This window comes from Brachyistius frenatus, unplaced genomic scaffold, assembly GCF_029030835.1.
Source record: "Brachyistius frenatus isolate BFR_SWC_R1_liver_20210118 unplaced genomic scaffold, ASM2903083v1 Contig_27, whole genome shotgun sequence".
Lineage (NCBI taxonomy): Eukaryota > Metazoa > Chordata > Actinopteri > Embiotocidae > Brachyistius > Brachyistius frenatus.
Window position 1 is genome coordinate 3422947 of NW_027210626.1, and position 16466 is coordinate 3439412.

Below are 16466 nucleotides of genomic sequence, written 5' to 3' on the forward strand. Positions count from 1 at the left end.
AGCTATTTGTGCAAATGGCAGGGAGTTCAAACTGTCTGTGTTGTATTGGCAACGACACACAAAGAGATGCACCCTGAGAAAAGTGAGAAAATGCACACATTAGAAAATATGTGAAAATAAGTTTAGTGAAAGGATAACAAAACTTTGGTCTCTCATGTAGTTTCAACATAATTGCTGCATGAGCCCTGGGCAAAGATAGTTCAAATGCATTAACTTCTGAGTGGATGGAGAGTGAGGAAATGTTGTGTCACACACTTTATGTAAATATACCACGTTCCATTTTAGTGTGGACTCGTTAAATACATATACTTTTTGATTGCTATCCAATAACCATGAAACCTGAGAAGTGGACATGTATCGTTGGAAGCGTGGCTGGAGCCCAGAACACTGGAGCATGAAATACATATCTGCAAATCATTTCTGTAGTGTGGCTGCAGGGTGGCACAGCTGAGGATATTATCGGTTGGACCATTTACTGGTGCTTCTGGCTCCCCTCATGCCTTTGAACGTGAATAACGGAAATGTTGCAGCTGAACCTTTAAGTTATTGAAAGAAAAAAGAGGAACTGACAAAATGGCCAAAACTTTCTGTAATCTCTGACATTTTCAGCAGGGTTTCCTTTTCTCCTAATTTTGTGCAGATGTACTATTTCAAGTCTGCTTTGGATGAGGCCAGAACGCATTTTGGAGAGGGGGAGGGGGGGGGTAACAGTTCTGTTTCTTTCCTGGCAGGCCCTGCTCCATTTTCTTATGTTTCAATCGCCAAGGACAGAGCAAAGCCACATAGGGTTAAAAAGCAATTTCCCACATCATGACAACTGTACAAATGTATGGTGGCAAATGTTGGAGGAGAAAAGGAGGAGGTGGGGGTAGATAAGGGGGTGAAAGACACCGTGGTGGCAATGGTGGAGTAGAGAGGTTAATCCTGCTGTTTAATCTGTGGAGGTATGGGGGGGCCTTATCTCTGCCGCCTGCTGCCGTTGCGCTCTCCTTCAGCATCCAGCAGCCCTGACTGTCTGACATCACTCAGTGCTGGGTGGTGGTGGGGGTGGGGGAGTGGGTGGGGGGTGGGTTTGCTGGGGTGATGGGGGAGAGGAGAGACAAGCTAGCTGCAGCTACATTAAGTGCCAGCGCTACCCCCAGGCACATACAGTACCTCCCACATACCCTGTCGTGTGGCTCTGTGACGACCACGGAGAGTCAGAAGTCGCCGATTCGCAGGATTCGCCATCCTGTGTGACCAAGCACCGACAACCTCCATTTCCATGTTTGTTCTGGTGAAACCGCAATGAGGGAAGGGACCAGCGAAGAAGTGTTGGAACTTATTGGCCTGCTTTCTGACAACACAGCTGGCAAACAGCTGTCAACTACCCTCAAGCAGCAAAGATAGAGGAAAGATCCCACATGGCCATGCATCTTAACTACCTTGCAATATTCGCAAACATAGATATTCATTTTTGTCAAGAAGCCACATCTCACCACAATTTAGCTCAAATACCTGCTTAGTAAATGATCACGGAATGTGAACAAGGGCAGCGAGGACTGTAGGCCAGCAGCCAGCTCAGCTTGACAACAAAACAGCAGCACAAAACAGCCGACCTGCCTCCAGGAAGACCGAAAAGAACATAGATCTCAAAAATCTTTTGATGATGACTTCCACTTGACCTTACAACCAGCGTTTAGGTTTCAGTCTTGGATCCAACAAACTTTTCTGCAGGGCTCTCAGTAACTACAAAGGCCTGGATGAAGAGAGATGGAGAGAAGAGCTACAATATTCACACATTTAGAGAAAATCAGCATTCAGGAGACAATACCAAGTGACTTCCTCCTTTATTTGATTTTCTTTGCACTTCAGTCAGTCAGTCAATCAATCAAGCAATCAATCAATCAATCAATCAATCAATCAATCAATCAATCAATCAATCAATCAATCAATCAATCAATCAATCAATCAATCAATCAATCGATCAATCGGTCAATCAATCAACTTATTTAAATGCAGAATCACCAAGCAGCATGGTCCCAATACACTTAACAATTACAAAGAATACACAGACCAGAACATACTGCAAACAAACACAATAATAAAACCACATTTAAAGATCAATGTTAACATACAACAGCTGATGAAATTATAAAATTACATTTGTGGGAAATGTCGTTGAGTTTGCTTCTTCGCTTTTAAAAAAAAATATTTTATGTGTTACAAGAGACTCAAGTTGCTTTCTTCTCCACTGTTGACTAACCGATTATATTTCTGGTGAAGATTTCCTCACAAATCCCTCAGTCTGGATCATTTCCCCAAACTGCAGGACTAATGTCTGCCCATATATGACATAGATTATTCTACTTTGTGAGTGAGGATTTAAATGCCAAATATAATGCACACTTAGGGGGTCATTGCATTATGTAAATTTCGGGTGGGAAGAAAAACTTCTAAAACTTTACTAATAACAGCCAGAAACCATTCGACGTGTCTAACTTGTGTTACCAATTTTGTTTTTGCAACCGTCTCCCCACTGATACATTTTAGGAAATCCAGTAGAAGGTAGATTGGCTGTTGAACAATCGGTTCCCAACAAAATCATTTTATATTTCCATTTCTGACTCTTCCTGTTCCTGCAAGATGAAGAGTTACACATGTTTTGCAGGAGATGTGCCCTGTTTTTGAACATTTGGACCTGATTAAAATAGCCTGGCACTCTCCCTTTTCAAATTGTATATTCGTGCTGAAAATGGGCAACTCTTAGCTATGATACTGAAAGAAGTAAACAGACCAACAAAACAAATCCGCACCCCGAGCCTCAGGCTACAAAAACAATTACCAGAAAATCCATTTATACATAGACAGCTTCCAATTCTTTTAATGACTCTATTAATGATAACATTTCATTGACTGGCCAAGGTCCCAACTCTATGGTTCATTGTGATTTTTTTTTTTTTTTGTAGAAAAATGGGAGAAAACAGTGTTTGACAGAAATTGTCTGTTGTGTTTACAGAAGAAATTTGCAATAAAAACAGCAGTTATGTGCCGAAATGTCTGAGATTTTTCGGCAGCCCGAGTCAGCGTTTTGCTCACACAGGCAAGTTGTCTGTGTAATTCAAATACCCGAATCAGGAGAACTGAGTTCCCAGCACTTGTAATAAACCAGGATTGCTGGAGGTGATCCACTGACAATGTTGGTTGAGCAAATTTAACAGGATCAGAGCTGCTGAGGCTTTTCCCAAAAATAAGATTTGTAGATATGAGAATGTCCACAGTTGTAAAGAAATCCTCAGAAATGCTGACAGTGTCCTCAAATTGCAATTTTCAAGCAAATACTTCCTTGTCTGGTGCAACCAGACCCAAATACACTGTGTAAATATATCTAGGTCTGGCAACGCTACATAGGAAATCTTTTCCAGTCGCTGCACCCTAATGACGGTAGACCTCGGGTAAATTTTGTAACTATTGAAGCAGCCTTTCGGCATTTAACCAACATGTGACAAAACTGTACCACCTCTGCAACTACGTTTAGAAAAAAAACAACACTTGACATTAAAGTCATATCACTTAACCACCGACACGGGTCATGGATTGGTCTGCCCTTCAGAGTGGTGGAGCAAATGTTATTATGAACAGCGAAGAAAGTTAAAGCTGTGAGCAAAAATCTGAAAAAAACAAGCTAAAGAGTTCCAGGAAGTAGAAACACATTTTCTCATTCCCACTGCTTTGGAAAAAAAAAAAACTGTGAAGATTGTGCAAATGAGCTGTCAGATTAAACAGCCACTGGATGGATGGGTTGAGATGCAAATTTTGCAAGTGACAAGACAACTACACAGAGTCATCAAGATGTTCTCTGGACAGAAGTGCAAAGAAGAAAAAGGATGACTAAAACACTAGAAAGCAGAGACTGCAGAACAATGACTACAGCGGATATTCAAAGGCGCCAACAAAGCAACGAAGGGAAGTATGATGTATTTATACAGCTGCAGTACATTACAGGAAGGAAGTCCAGGTCGATGGTTAGACTTTAAAACCACTGGGACTGATCTTCTACCAATGTAAAATCCTACTGTCCCCTAACCTCCATAATGACCACTGTGTTTTCTTAATGCAAGTAGTTTTACTCAATTTAACCAAAGCTTTTTTTTTTTTTTTTTTTTGGATCAGAGGCTCGTGAGTAATGTTTGGATTCACTTTGAAAGGAACTAACAAACAATGCAAATTACTTAAATAATGCAATCGCATTTGAAAAACATCCCATCTCTATTCCTAATATTGAAACTTGTGACAAATGAACGCATGTTGTAGCAGTGGTGAGATTTGAATGTAAATAAATGCCAAATTATTTTATTTAGAGGTAATTTGGTGTCCTTTTTTAATATTAAATAAACACTAAAGATTTCAAGCTACTGTATGCCTTTTATATGTTGAAATTATATTGTCATTCATGTAGGAGGACCCTAACATAGAAATTCAATTTACTTCGTTGAGTGCACTTAACCGAGCACAATAATGACCAAACAAATCAAGGGACACTTTTTTTTAAGTTTTTTTAATTGAGGCAAGACTATTTCTTCCTCTGCGGTAAGCCCCAGCTAGCAGTTAATGCACAGTTGATGGCTAATGACAGGTGTATTAAGTGATCATGGGATTTTAATGGCCACTTATCCGTGGCTGTCAAAGGCAGAGTCTACAGAAAGCTGCTGGGAGCTGCTACAGCAGCTGTCTGTCTGCCAAATGGCCAGCTTTCTGCTCCGAGTTTCTTTTTGACTTTGTTGTCTTCATCTCGTGGAACAACGTCCTCATTTAACTACAAAGAACATCTAAAGAACACGAGGCCTCTCTGTAATTTTTCTATCAAGACAGTTTCAACAAGCCTGACATTCTTTCATGACCTGTCAACGAGAGGCCAAGGCAGATTGATGCTGACATATTTATAGCATGCAGTCAAGTACAATGCATATTACACTAATGGCATTAATTAATCCCTCTCTTTGTTCTTATCATATGATTCAGACCTTCTATTCTGCAGAAAAAAAACAGGTTATATTAATTAGGAGTGACTACAAACATAATCAGACGCCACTGTATTTACATTTAAAAAGGTTTTATCAGAAGGAAACATCGCAGTTTTAAATATTCGTTATCCTATTTTCATTCTTTTTTTTTATATTTCTAACTGGGAATTCAAATAGAAACTGATGCAAGCATGCCTTTGGGAGATGTGAATTTGAAAAATAAACAGATGAAAATGTGAAAGAAAGATTGCAGCTGATCTCAGTTGGTTCGTATTTGCAGAGAAAGCAAAAATAATCCTTCTTTGTATTGTACGCACGCGGATCATTGGTTTTATATTGGACAAACGAAAAGGAAGCAAGTGATAAGATGCTTGTATTTCTGTGTTGACATGGCAAGAGTGCTATCTGTTCTAAAATAATGAGAAGGTGAGCTGAGGAGGATGGCAGTTCACCTTTGAACCGAGAAAAAGAGATAGGAATGCGTTTTCTTTCTCCCTCTCCTTTGGCAAAGAACATTTCTCACCGTGATTCTCATGGGGAACCTTCTAAAACACATCCAACACCCACATAACTTCGACTTAGGATCTGTACCTCAGCTAGTAACATCACAGACGAGCATTTTATAGCATCCTGCCCTAATGTTTTGCCTTTTGTTCCTGGTGGGCATATTAAGGTATCAGCTCTCTGAGAACACGGCTCTTGGTTGAACGATGGAAAGCCGCAGGTCACTCAGCTCAGCCACTCCCTCCGAGAAACATGATACGATACAAAAGAACGACATCTTTCAGTTCACCCAGCATTGATGTGTTCATGGGATCAATCTATCCCTTTTCTCTCAGTGACTTCACACATCTCATCAAGCTGCATGTGAAATGCCAGCGGCCTCATTGATTTCTATTAGCACAATTCACATCCCATGGGTGAGGCCACGACCATGTTGGTCAGGATATTTCCACGTTCAGATTGTTTAACACACTCCAGTGCTTTTAGAGATGACTGTGAGCTCATTGTGTTATGGAGCACTTCAATCTTCCTTTCTTAAAAGAGTTTAAAAGATTTAAAAAAAAAAAAAAAAAAAAAAAAACACCAATCCATGACATGTGTTTGTTCCCCCCTCAGTGACATTCATTCACACCTTTCCGTCTACCTGAGTGCCCGAGGAGCAGCGCTATAGTGGTGCCGCCGCCGCGTCGATACAAAACCGAAGGTCCATTTTGGAAAACCAGAGACGATCGGTTGGTTCCCTGTAGGATAAGGTAGGAAACCACAGAGCCGGGCCTCTTCTGAAGGCACACGGCACTAAGAGTCATTCGATGGACCAGGGGACATACTTGGATGTCATGTTGGATCACATCACACACACTGGGAGTAAGGTCAGCATCGAAAAGCGTGGAAGACCTGAGTGGTTACAAGGACGAAGCTCAAGATGGGGGACTGTTAGACAACCACAGCCTCCTCCTAAGGATAGATGTGCTTAAAAAAGAAAATGTCTCTGCTTTCACGGCCCACAACAGAAAATCTGCAAATATAACTACACCACACAACCTTGCAATTATAATAGATGTTAGACAGTCAAATGTTCCTACCCCTTGCAATTATCTCGATTGCAACAGCACACACGGCTGTATTATTAATTCTCTGCTTAGTTTAAAATGGGATCAATACAGTCGCTGGATAACTTGATGTTTACTTTCGGACATGATATAAAGCTCCACAGTGAAATAAGTATGAAATGTTTACAAGGGTTATAAATGAAAAATATTGATTTTTTTTTTTTTAGCAACATATAAAATGAATTGATGCTTATCGCCTCATAAGTAGTAACACATTTGTAGTTACTGATGTAATAGTAACGACTAACAATGTAATGACTCTAGATAATTTCCTTATCTAAGTTTTAGGATTTTTGGTTTAATACATTAAATAAAATGCACAATTTCATACCTGAATGATGTTATAATAAGAGAGTGACCGTTTTTTTGCAATTTGGACAATTTACTGAGGCAGCATATTACATCCAGCATGTACACTTTGCTATAACACAGTTAACATATTACAGGGGAGAATAAGCCTTACACATTTTGATCGTAGAAAGCCAAATGGGATGTATTGGGCCTTTGAGTGCTGAATGAGTGCACAAAATGTTGTACAGTCAGGAGGAACCGCCAGCATTTCTGACTGACCTGAAATTAGTCCAACCAAACTAAATGATATGCATCAGGTGAATTTGCCTATGACAGTATGTAAAGGAGCAGTGTTATATTTAGTGGCATCATCTAGTGTTGAGGTTGGAGATTTCAACCAGCTAAATACCTCTCATGTCACCCCATTCGAAGTAAATGTATGGTGGCCGCGAAAAACATGAAAGCTCCTCTCAAGAGCCAGAATTTGGTTTTGTTCCTTCTGCACTACTAGAAACAATGGATGGGCCATATTTTTCCAACAATCATCAAAATAATACAAATGGAGTAGTATATGCGACTATCATCCTTCCTTTTTTTTTTTTTTTTTTCTCTCTATTTTTACCGGCGCCTGGTTGTAATGCGTTACTCTTATCAGAAGGTGCCGGTAATGCACCTAAAAGCTGTCTGCCAACCAGCGTTAAACAACATAAGGAGAAGAAGAAAACGTCGCTACGAGGCTCCGGAGATTCGCAGGTAAAACTTGGTGTTGCTGGCAGATTAGATACAACAGTGCGAATAGGAGAAAGAAGACGACAGCCATCAAAATTAGTGGAATAATAGTCAAATATCAAATAGTATTTTTGCTTGAAATGCCTGTAGGAACATGCTGGTGCAACATGGTGCACTCTGAAGATGATGACCCATTTTCTATGAAGATTTTAAGAATTCATTCTAAAACACAATAAACACATAAAAACACAATAATTTTTAGTTTCAGGTGGTTACACACTCATAAAAACATCAATTATGAATATGATATTTCATTTTAACCAACACTCCCCGGACCTAATTCCTACACACTGGTCCTTTAAGTTCAAATTCAATGTAAATACATTAAGAATTTCTATTTGATTGAACTATACTGATTATATACATGAAATAAAACACAGTCTTTCTCCATCCCACTATCAGCCGGCCCATTAATGTAAATCACAAAACTGCTAAGTCAACACAAAATTTCAGCAGGGTGCTTCTTTGTCACCTGATTTGTTCTTCTGAACACTTGTGTGATGATGCTGCCTCGGAGCTGTCAAGATCAAACAAGGAGCTTTACGTGCCTCACCTCGCAAGAGCGTAACTGGGAATGCTTTTGTCAGCAACACGAGCGCTCTCACTAAGTGTCAGCTAACAAGGCTAAAGGAAAAAGAAGTGCATGCACACACAAGCTCATTAAGACGTGCTACGATCCCCCCCAGCCTCCAGCTGTATTACCAGGTAGTTGTAAAGAAAATTTAGCCGGGGAGAAAGTCAATGAAGTGATGATGAAAATGAGCCCCCTTGATGCAGCTGATTGATTTTTTTCAGTGAGAAATGGCAGGTGCTTGTCGGCTCAACACAAATCGCGGAAGGTATGGGGAATAGTTTCCACAAGGTATTCTCGTGCTCCCTGAATTCATCATGCCGAATGTGGGGAAACTGTGCAGTCAGCTTCGAGACTGAGAGCAGAAGTGGTTTGACCTTGACTGAAACATCGTAACCAATCACAGATTAGAAAACACTCTCTGGGTTTCGTTTGTAGAGGTTATCCCTTGTTTGCCAGGGAAAAAAAAAAATGTTTGGGTGTGAAATATCAGAGAAAATGTAGTTAAAGTGAAAAGATGTGGAGAGCTCAAAGCAATTCAGCCGGCAGCTTCAGAGCGAAGAAAACGAATCGATATTGACGCTGAGTAAGGGTTAACAGAGGCCTGCGTAAATACAGTAGAAAAACCACGCTGAGATGATGTCATCCACAACTGACAGATGCACAATTTCTGAGACAACAGGACTCAAACTTTAGTTAATACCACAAGGTGAAAAGGGGCGTTTCCAGCAAAGTGCAGCTGAATCAGGTTCTTCTCAGATCAAGGACAGAAAAAAGGACAATGAGCACAGTCATCGATTTTTTTTTTTGACTCTCCGTGTTTTGGACTGAACTTCTGGGTTTTCACCACAGACAAAATACAAAAATGCATATGGAAAATTGTAAACAATTTCTCGCTGTTTGAGCTTTAATTGAGTTCTTGCTCTGCTAGCAGCGGGGCCTAAAGAGCAACAAACACGGGATGTGTTGCACATTGTTGCTTCATTTCACATCTGCATAGCGCACATTAGACACACCATTCAGGAAATAAAAGAATCCCTTTCAGCCATTTCGTATTGCACTGCCATAAAGCTGAACGACTAACAAGAAACAGATTTCAAAAAACATATTTTTCCTCATTTATTACTGAATTGTGTTATCCTTTATCTCCTCAAAGAGATAAAACACTATCATAATGGTTTTATTTAGTTCAGTGTTACTGATTAAACAGGGATGTGTGTATATCAGTGTAGTGATGATAGTATATTTAAGTCATTACAGTGGTATGTATGTCATTCTTATTGTAATGCTAATGTACCTTCTTATCCCTTGTTCGTTTTGTACTATATAATATAATTTTTGACAGCTTTGTAATCTTGTTAAACCAACATCAATGGCCAATTAAGCAAATTTAATTGAAATATACCGGCAATTAGTCTTAAAGAAATCCAATGAAAGACACAACTGAACTGCATTATCGGAAATTTAGATCCATCTTTACTGTTAAAAAAAAAACATTCAAGTACAAGCCTACACTCGCTCTGATGACATCACTATTACATCACCCCACCTCCCTCCACAGCCACAGAAGATGTAGTACTGCAGTGTTTACAGGCTGACTGGTGCCTCTTGTGATGAGTAAACTGAACCTCTTTAAGGTGCCGCATCCTGAATTTTCCAATCTGGGGGGTGAATGTGATAAAACTGTTGTTTCAGGAGTGTTTATACTGGAAAACGGGTGTATGTTGATGCGGCAGTGCAAAGAGTGGGGGTCTATATATGGACGATATCTGGGTACATCACTCCTAATATCGAAGTGAATTTGTTCGCAAAATCTATGGAGGGAAGTCTTCTTAGATAATTCTAATGCGACCTCCCAGAGGATATGCTTGCATCTGATTGGCTGAAAGAGACAGGGTTATCTGAAGGCTTATGTCAAGCACAAATATTGTACTTTATTATCAGACAGAGAAGGAAAGAACCTATCGGAGTGCTGACAACGTTGAGTTATCAGGACTATTGGTGAATACCTCAAGCATGAGTGAAAATGTAGTCTTTCAGATGCTTTACTTCCTTTCCTCTATTGCATGTCCTACACCTGTGCTGCAACGTAATTCTGTCTACGCCAACACGTTTTGGACTTTAGTTTGATTTTACGGCTGTCGCCATCTTGCTAAACCAGAGCTGTTTGGAGCCAGAAGTGACCATATTACGGCTTTTTAATGCTTATTTTTGAATTAATGACGGAACTATTTTCAGATGGACCGCCAGAAAATGAAGAAAGGGTGAGTTTCACAAAAGACGCCATAAGGATTTTATTGAATTTGTATTTAATGAGACAAGTTGAATGGGGGTCTATGGAGCCGCAGCTATTTGGATCCAACCTCTAGCGGCAGTCAGTGGTACTGCAGTTTAAGGCACTTCCACATTGGCCTCATTTCTCAGACCTGGAAGTTACGTCCACTTTTACGTCTATGTTGTAAACCCAAAGTGCCTTACGTGCCTTGAAACTGATGCTGTTGTTGGGGTTTATGCAGAAAGCACCAGGCGCTACGAACATCTCATAAACTACTTTTCAAACTGATGAGGAATTCTGCTGATGATACCCGAACAATTCCTCCAATTATCAAGGATCCTGTACTGTGTAACACCAACTTTACATTTTCACCATCACTACTTGTCAGCATGTAAAATCATCAAAAACATCAGCATGTCGTTCTTTCCATCTAAACCTGTTTGAACTTGCCTATTTTCCACATCGCTGTCATCACCAACTATGAGCCGGCAGTCAGTTACATATCTGTAAATATGGAGTGAAAAGATGAAATGGAACAACAGAGAGAAAGCAGCATTAGAGAACATCTTTCCAGCTGTTGTTTTTTTGTTTGTTTTGTTTTTGAGTGGGCGATGAGAAGGAGGTGGGTGTTGAGAAGAGAAGAGAGGGGACAAACAGATGAACCGATGGCCTTTTGCTGTGTTTTACAGGACTACAGCCCAGCCAGGATTGTTCTCCCAGAAGACAGCAGTCAGCTTCTGGAGGCTAATGTTAATTAGAGCCTGTCAGCAGAGCAGCCTTTAAAAAAAAAAGGGTCGGAGAAAAGGTCAACGTGCTTTATTATAATTATTTTACATGTTTAAACTGGAGCCGTTTTTCTTTTTTTCTCTGGAATCTGACACCAACATGATCTGATACAAAGGAAGCTTCACCTGCGTTCACAGTTAATATAAACCTCTGTGATACAATATGTGAAACCGAGGAGTCTGAAAAGTAGTCTTACTGCTGATGACTGATTGCTGACTCATACTGTACAGCCCGTGTGATGGATGAAGTAAAATTGACAAGTGAGGGGATGCATCATTTATCACTTCACCGATGGAAATTATTATTCACAGTACCGTCCTTACGAAGAAACCAACAGCATCATCCTTTTTTTCAAAACCCTGACACGACCTGTGTTTACTTTGACCTGACAACGATACCCAGCTGCCATTAGAAACCTCTGTAGTGAAGGTATTTTTTTTTTTTTTAAAGAGCCACAAATCCTTGTAGGGTTCAGACGAGTTAAGACAGCCGCACTGAAAATCAGAGATTGTCAACAGTAGGGTTGATACAAGAGAAAATTTGTGATTATGGAAAATAAACTATATCGGTAAGATAAGGATTAGGATACTAAAACATGTGGTTAAAGTTAGGTTTAAGGAACAGTTTGACATTTGCCACCCTGTTTCAATTTATACGATTAACTCTTACGTCTTGATGGTGAAAGCTGAGCCAAAAATGGCGAGAAACCACGAACCTGTTTCCGTCCAAAAGTAACAAAAACTCTGCCCACCAGCACCCCTAGGGTTCATTAATGTTGTTTGATCCTGCAAAAAAAAAAAAAAAAAAAAAGTGTAATAAAAATCTGTTAACAGCAGCTTGTCTTCTCCATGAGGTTGCTCGGCAACCAGCGAAGGCAAGAGTATGGGATCAATTCCATCTCGTGACTGTTCAGTAGCCTGGTACCAGTCCTCAAGTTACATGTTTTACTATTGGAGCAGCCTCTAACCAGTTGGCTTTGACCACCATATAACATATGTGTGACATATGTTGGGACTTTCCTCGAGCTGGTAAATGACCATCACAGAACTGCTCAGCTTCAACTCCTCTTTTATTTACTGGTGTTGCCACAACTGTTCGTATCCAGCTCTGCCGCCATTATTGTAACTACATATTGAAACAAACACTTGACTTCAAGGTCGTTGCACTCCGACTCCAGAGTGCTTGTGCAAACATCAATGCCAGGAGTTAAAGCTATGAGCAATCGGAGAGCGGAGCCAGGCTAACTGTTCAGTGCCAATGCAGGAATTAGTGTGCGTTACGGGGTGCAGTGTGGCAGAAAGTCAGCGTGCTGAAGCTGAGCTGGTGAAGTGAGTAACCAGTCTGGCTTTCATGCAGGAGCCCAGAGTCCCTGCACAGAAGTCCCCCTAAAGTTCTCCTTTCCATTTACCAATACCCAAACCAAGTAGTTTTAGTGCCTAAACTTAACCTTACCTTAAACACAGCGGTGTAAGATCACAAAATACAGACGTGGGGTTTTGGGACCGACAAACGCGTTGTTGTTTATTTGAGTCCTTAGTCTAAAAAAACGGACATCACTGGGGATTTTGTTTTGTCTGCCAGCAAAATCACATCACAAAGTTTTCGACTGAACATGCATCAACTGAACAGAAATTCAATCAGACAAGCGTTGTTGGAATCCGTTGCGTAACATCGGAAACATGCACAGACAAGGATTTGTTTCATAGATGTCACTGTTGTGGGCTAAAACGATGTCAACCCGATTCTGAGGCCGTTAACCCACAATTCATCAGGTGACACCTGCCTGTCTTGTGCCGACCTTCCTATTGTGTCCTCGACCCGCTCCCGTCTCTCCTCCCACCAGAGTCAGACAGAAATCTCCCAGGGCCAAACGGTGCCTTATCCATTCACTGCTTCCACCCTGTCAACCAGCAAACATCTACAGATTGGATTGCCTGACCCCCCCAACCCCTCCCCACACACCCTCCCCCCACACCCCCACCCCATCCCCCAACTAAATAGATTCCCTCCTCCCCCACTCGCCCCCACAGACAGGTGGAGACAGGTAGAAAATGTGTGTCTGTCTCTGCTGGACATTCATCACGCCTGCCTCCCCTCTTGTATCCTCTCACCAACGTAGCAGAGATAATACAGCATTAGAGTCCTCACCTTCATCACGCTGACATTTGTTACGCCTCGGCAGAGCCGCCGTTTGATCCAGCGCATGTTTCAACATCACATCTCTAATCTGTGTAAACAAGTCAAAGGCCAGCGTGGCTTAGGAGGCATTGGATGGAGAAACATTATTCAGACTGAAGCCCGTAACGCGCCGGGCGAGCCCTGGCGGAGATTAGAGCGTATAGTCGTGTCACGGGGAGTCAAGGCAGTCACGTCCTGCGTGTGCTCAAATGAATGTGGCTCCAGCAGGTGTGCTTTTTTTTTTCTCTGTGACATTCGAGTGAAGATTCCTTGTTCAAATTCCCGTGTGCATTCCCAACCCCGGGCTGTATATCTCAGAGCAGAGTGTGACGTTTGAAATTGACATTTTTAATCTACAGTGCTTCTCCCCATGATGTGATCTACTGTTCTGTCGACAGGGACTGAGAGGCGGGGCACGTATTAATCTAAGAAACACATTTATTTAAAAAAAAAAACAAACATCATAAAACTTTTTCACTCAGCCACGTATGTGTACATGATAAAAAAAAAAAATTACAGATATGAGATGACTCGCTACATCTACAGGAAAACAACATGTCAAAGGTAACGATGTTTAAAACATACTTAGGATTAGTATGCAAAACACGTGTTAAAATCAGATTTATACACCGCAAGTCATGTTGGAAATTCCAGTTTTTATATACGAAAAGGTTTAATTGTTTCACTCACAGGTTTGGTTGCAAGAAAAGAAATGTGGCCAATACATCCTTCATCACCCTGCTGTCTTCCATCTCTGTAATGCCTGTTGTCAGGAATAGTGAACATTTGTCTATGATGACTAATGCCCAGGATGTTGATAACAGGCATCATAACAACCCGTGATGCATCGAGACTATTACGCTCTATTATTACATTTGTTCTTTAGGTAATTTTATTTGTTTTGCTATGCATTTCATGTTTTCTTTTTTTTTTAACAGCATTATTCAATGCTGATTATTATTTCTAAATGTCCGAAGTCAACGTTGACATTAACCACAGAGCCAAAAGGCCACAAAGAGCTGATTCACTGGCAGATCGTTTTCAGACTTGTATCCTATTTGTTAATATTACCGTGTTGTCTCTGTGTGACATTTTGCCTCATATAACAGGTGTGCAAGGTTGTGAAAGACGTGGGTTCTTCTCACAAGCAAAGAGAGCGGGTGAAAAGAAAAAACAACACAAAAAAAAATCCACACGATCACGTGCCCCCTCAAAATGAAAGTCCACATCTCCAGCAGATCCGTCTAAGCTCTGCTGAGACTCGACAGTGCGTACGAGTTGGCATATCTACGCAGAAGCACTCCACGATTTTTCACTGACCAGAGATAGAGTGTGCATTTTTCATTGGGCAGCGCTGGTGAGATGAGAACATCAGTCAGAGCAGCGTTTCTATTTGAGAATGTCAATTTGTACAAAATAAATAACAGGATCACGCTGCCGGTTCCTCTATTTAATGTGCTCCAGTTTCAGCTCAAGATGGAGTCATTTTGAATGAACACAAAATAAAGACACACATTGACAAATTCTCATTAAAAATTAAATAAGCCTGTTAATAAAGTCTTAATTGAAAAAAATAATTTCAGAACACCTCTTTTCTGACGACTAAAATATCGTCAAATACTTTTAATGGATTGTCGTGAGATTTTAATTTAGTTTTTATGCTGAATTCACTTTGCGTTGGAAAATTAAGTTTCATTCACAGAGATGTTTTTCTAAACTTTATTTTTGCACGAGCTTTGACAAATCTCTGGGAAAATTTATTTTTAGTCTTTCTTTAAAGCTCCAATTTGCTGCAATTCTAAAATATTGAATAGCAAATCATGTCAGAGAAAAAAATAGTTTTTTTTTTTTTTATATATAGTAAAAGAATTTGACTCCTCAGATTAACATTCAAAGTCCCTCTCCTGGCATTGAATAAACCCCTAAAACTTCATTTCTGTTCATCAAAATTACATATTTAAAAGATTTCACAGAGAAAGAAAATCCTTTAATGCCTTAAAATGGCTGAGATACATATCCACACCTTTGCCTTCTTTCAGTGCGTGCAGAAATATAAATATGCAAATGATCCCCGCTTCTATCCCCACCCCCACTGCTTGCCTGCAGCCCGAGGACATGCAGAGAGAGCCCAACCCTGCAAGCGGATGGGATGTGTTCTTACGAGATGATGTATGAAACCTGGATGTCTGACACTGTGTTTTTTTTTTAAATGTCATTGCTACACAGCTGTTTTAAAAGAGAAAAGTTCAGCCAGGACATCGGTCGGCAACACTTATTTCACTCATATGTGTTGCAGCTTATAAAAAAACACCACATGGACGCGATAAAAAGGTTAAAAAGTTCATTTTTCCTGAAGAACTGAAGCTGGTAAATCCAGATGAAAACATTGGCCTGTTCTACATCGCATGAGAAATTGAGAACATAGATTTAGTTCTGGTGTAGTGTTAGTTGCTGCATTTAAAGCAGGTACAGGTCATAATTTTCGTACACTCGAACAGTCATTAAAGTGAATCGATCAGTATACGCGACTATCGTCCTTCCTCATTTACCAGTTTTTACCGGCGCCTGGGTGTAATGCATTACTCCTGCCAGAAAGTGGCGGTAACGCACAGAAAAGCTGTCTGTTGACTGACATTTAACAACATAAAGAGAGCAAGAACACGTTGCTACCAGGCTCCGGAAGTTTGCAGGGAAAACTGTTTGCAAACAGCAGAAACGTGAATACGACTACAAACGTCAAAAAGCTCTTTATGGAACTTCTTCAAAACATAAATGAAGATGAGGTGCAGTGCCAACTCGGATATGCTAGCTTTACCTGCAGTCTACCACAGTTATGCACAGTCATTAAGAGTAAAAATGCTCCATGCCCAGATCAACAATAAATGTCCAGACGAAGTGAGTTGGATGTTGGACCTGCAGCGCAAACAACGATCTCAAAGATGAAGCTAAAGACATGCTTC

At 40.5% G+C, this 16466-nt stretch overlaps 1 protein-coding gene across 2 annotated transcripts in view; it reads right to left on the minus strand.

Moving 5' to 3' along the window:
* The window catches only part of asic4a (acid-sensing (proton-gated) ion channel family member 4a), a 94391-nt gene that overhangs the window by 46995 nt on the left and 30930 nt on the right, over nt 1-16466 (minus strand). The window contains exon 1 of one of the 2 annotated variants that reach the window (XM_069698646.1): nt 14197-14334. The exons of the other annotated variant lie outside the window; for it this stretch is intronic. Coding sequence (XP_069554747.1) covers nt 14197-14334 — 138 coding nt within the window. Of the gene's footprint in view, nt 1-14196; nt 14335-16466 lie in introns of those variants that run through there. 2 annotated transcript variants of the gene reach the window in all.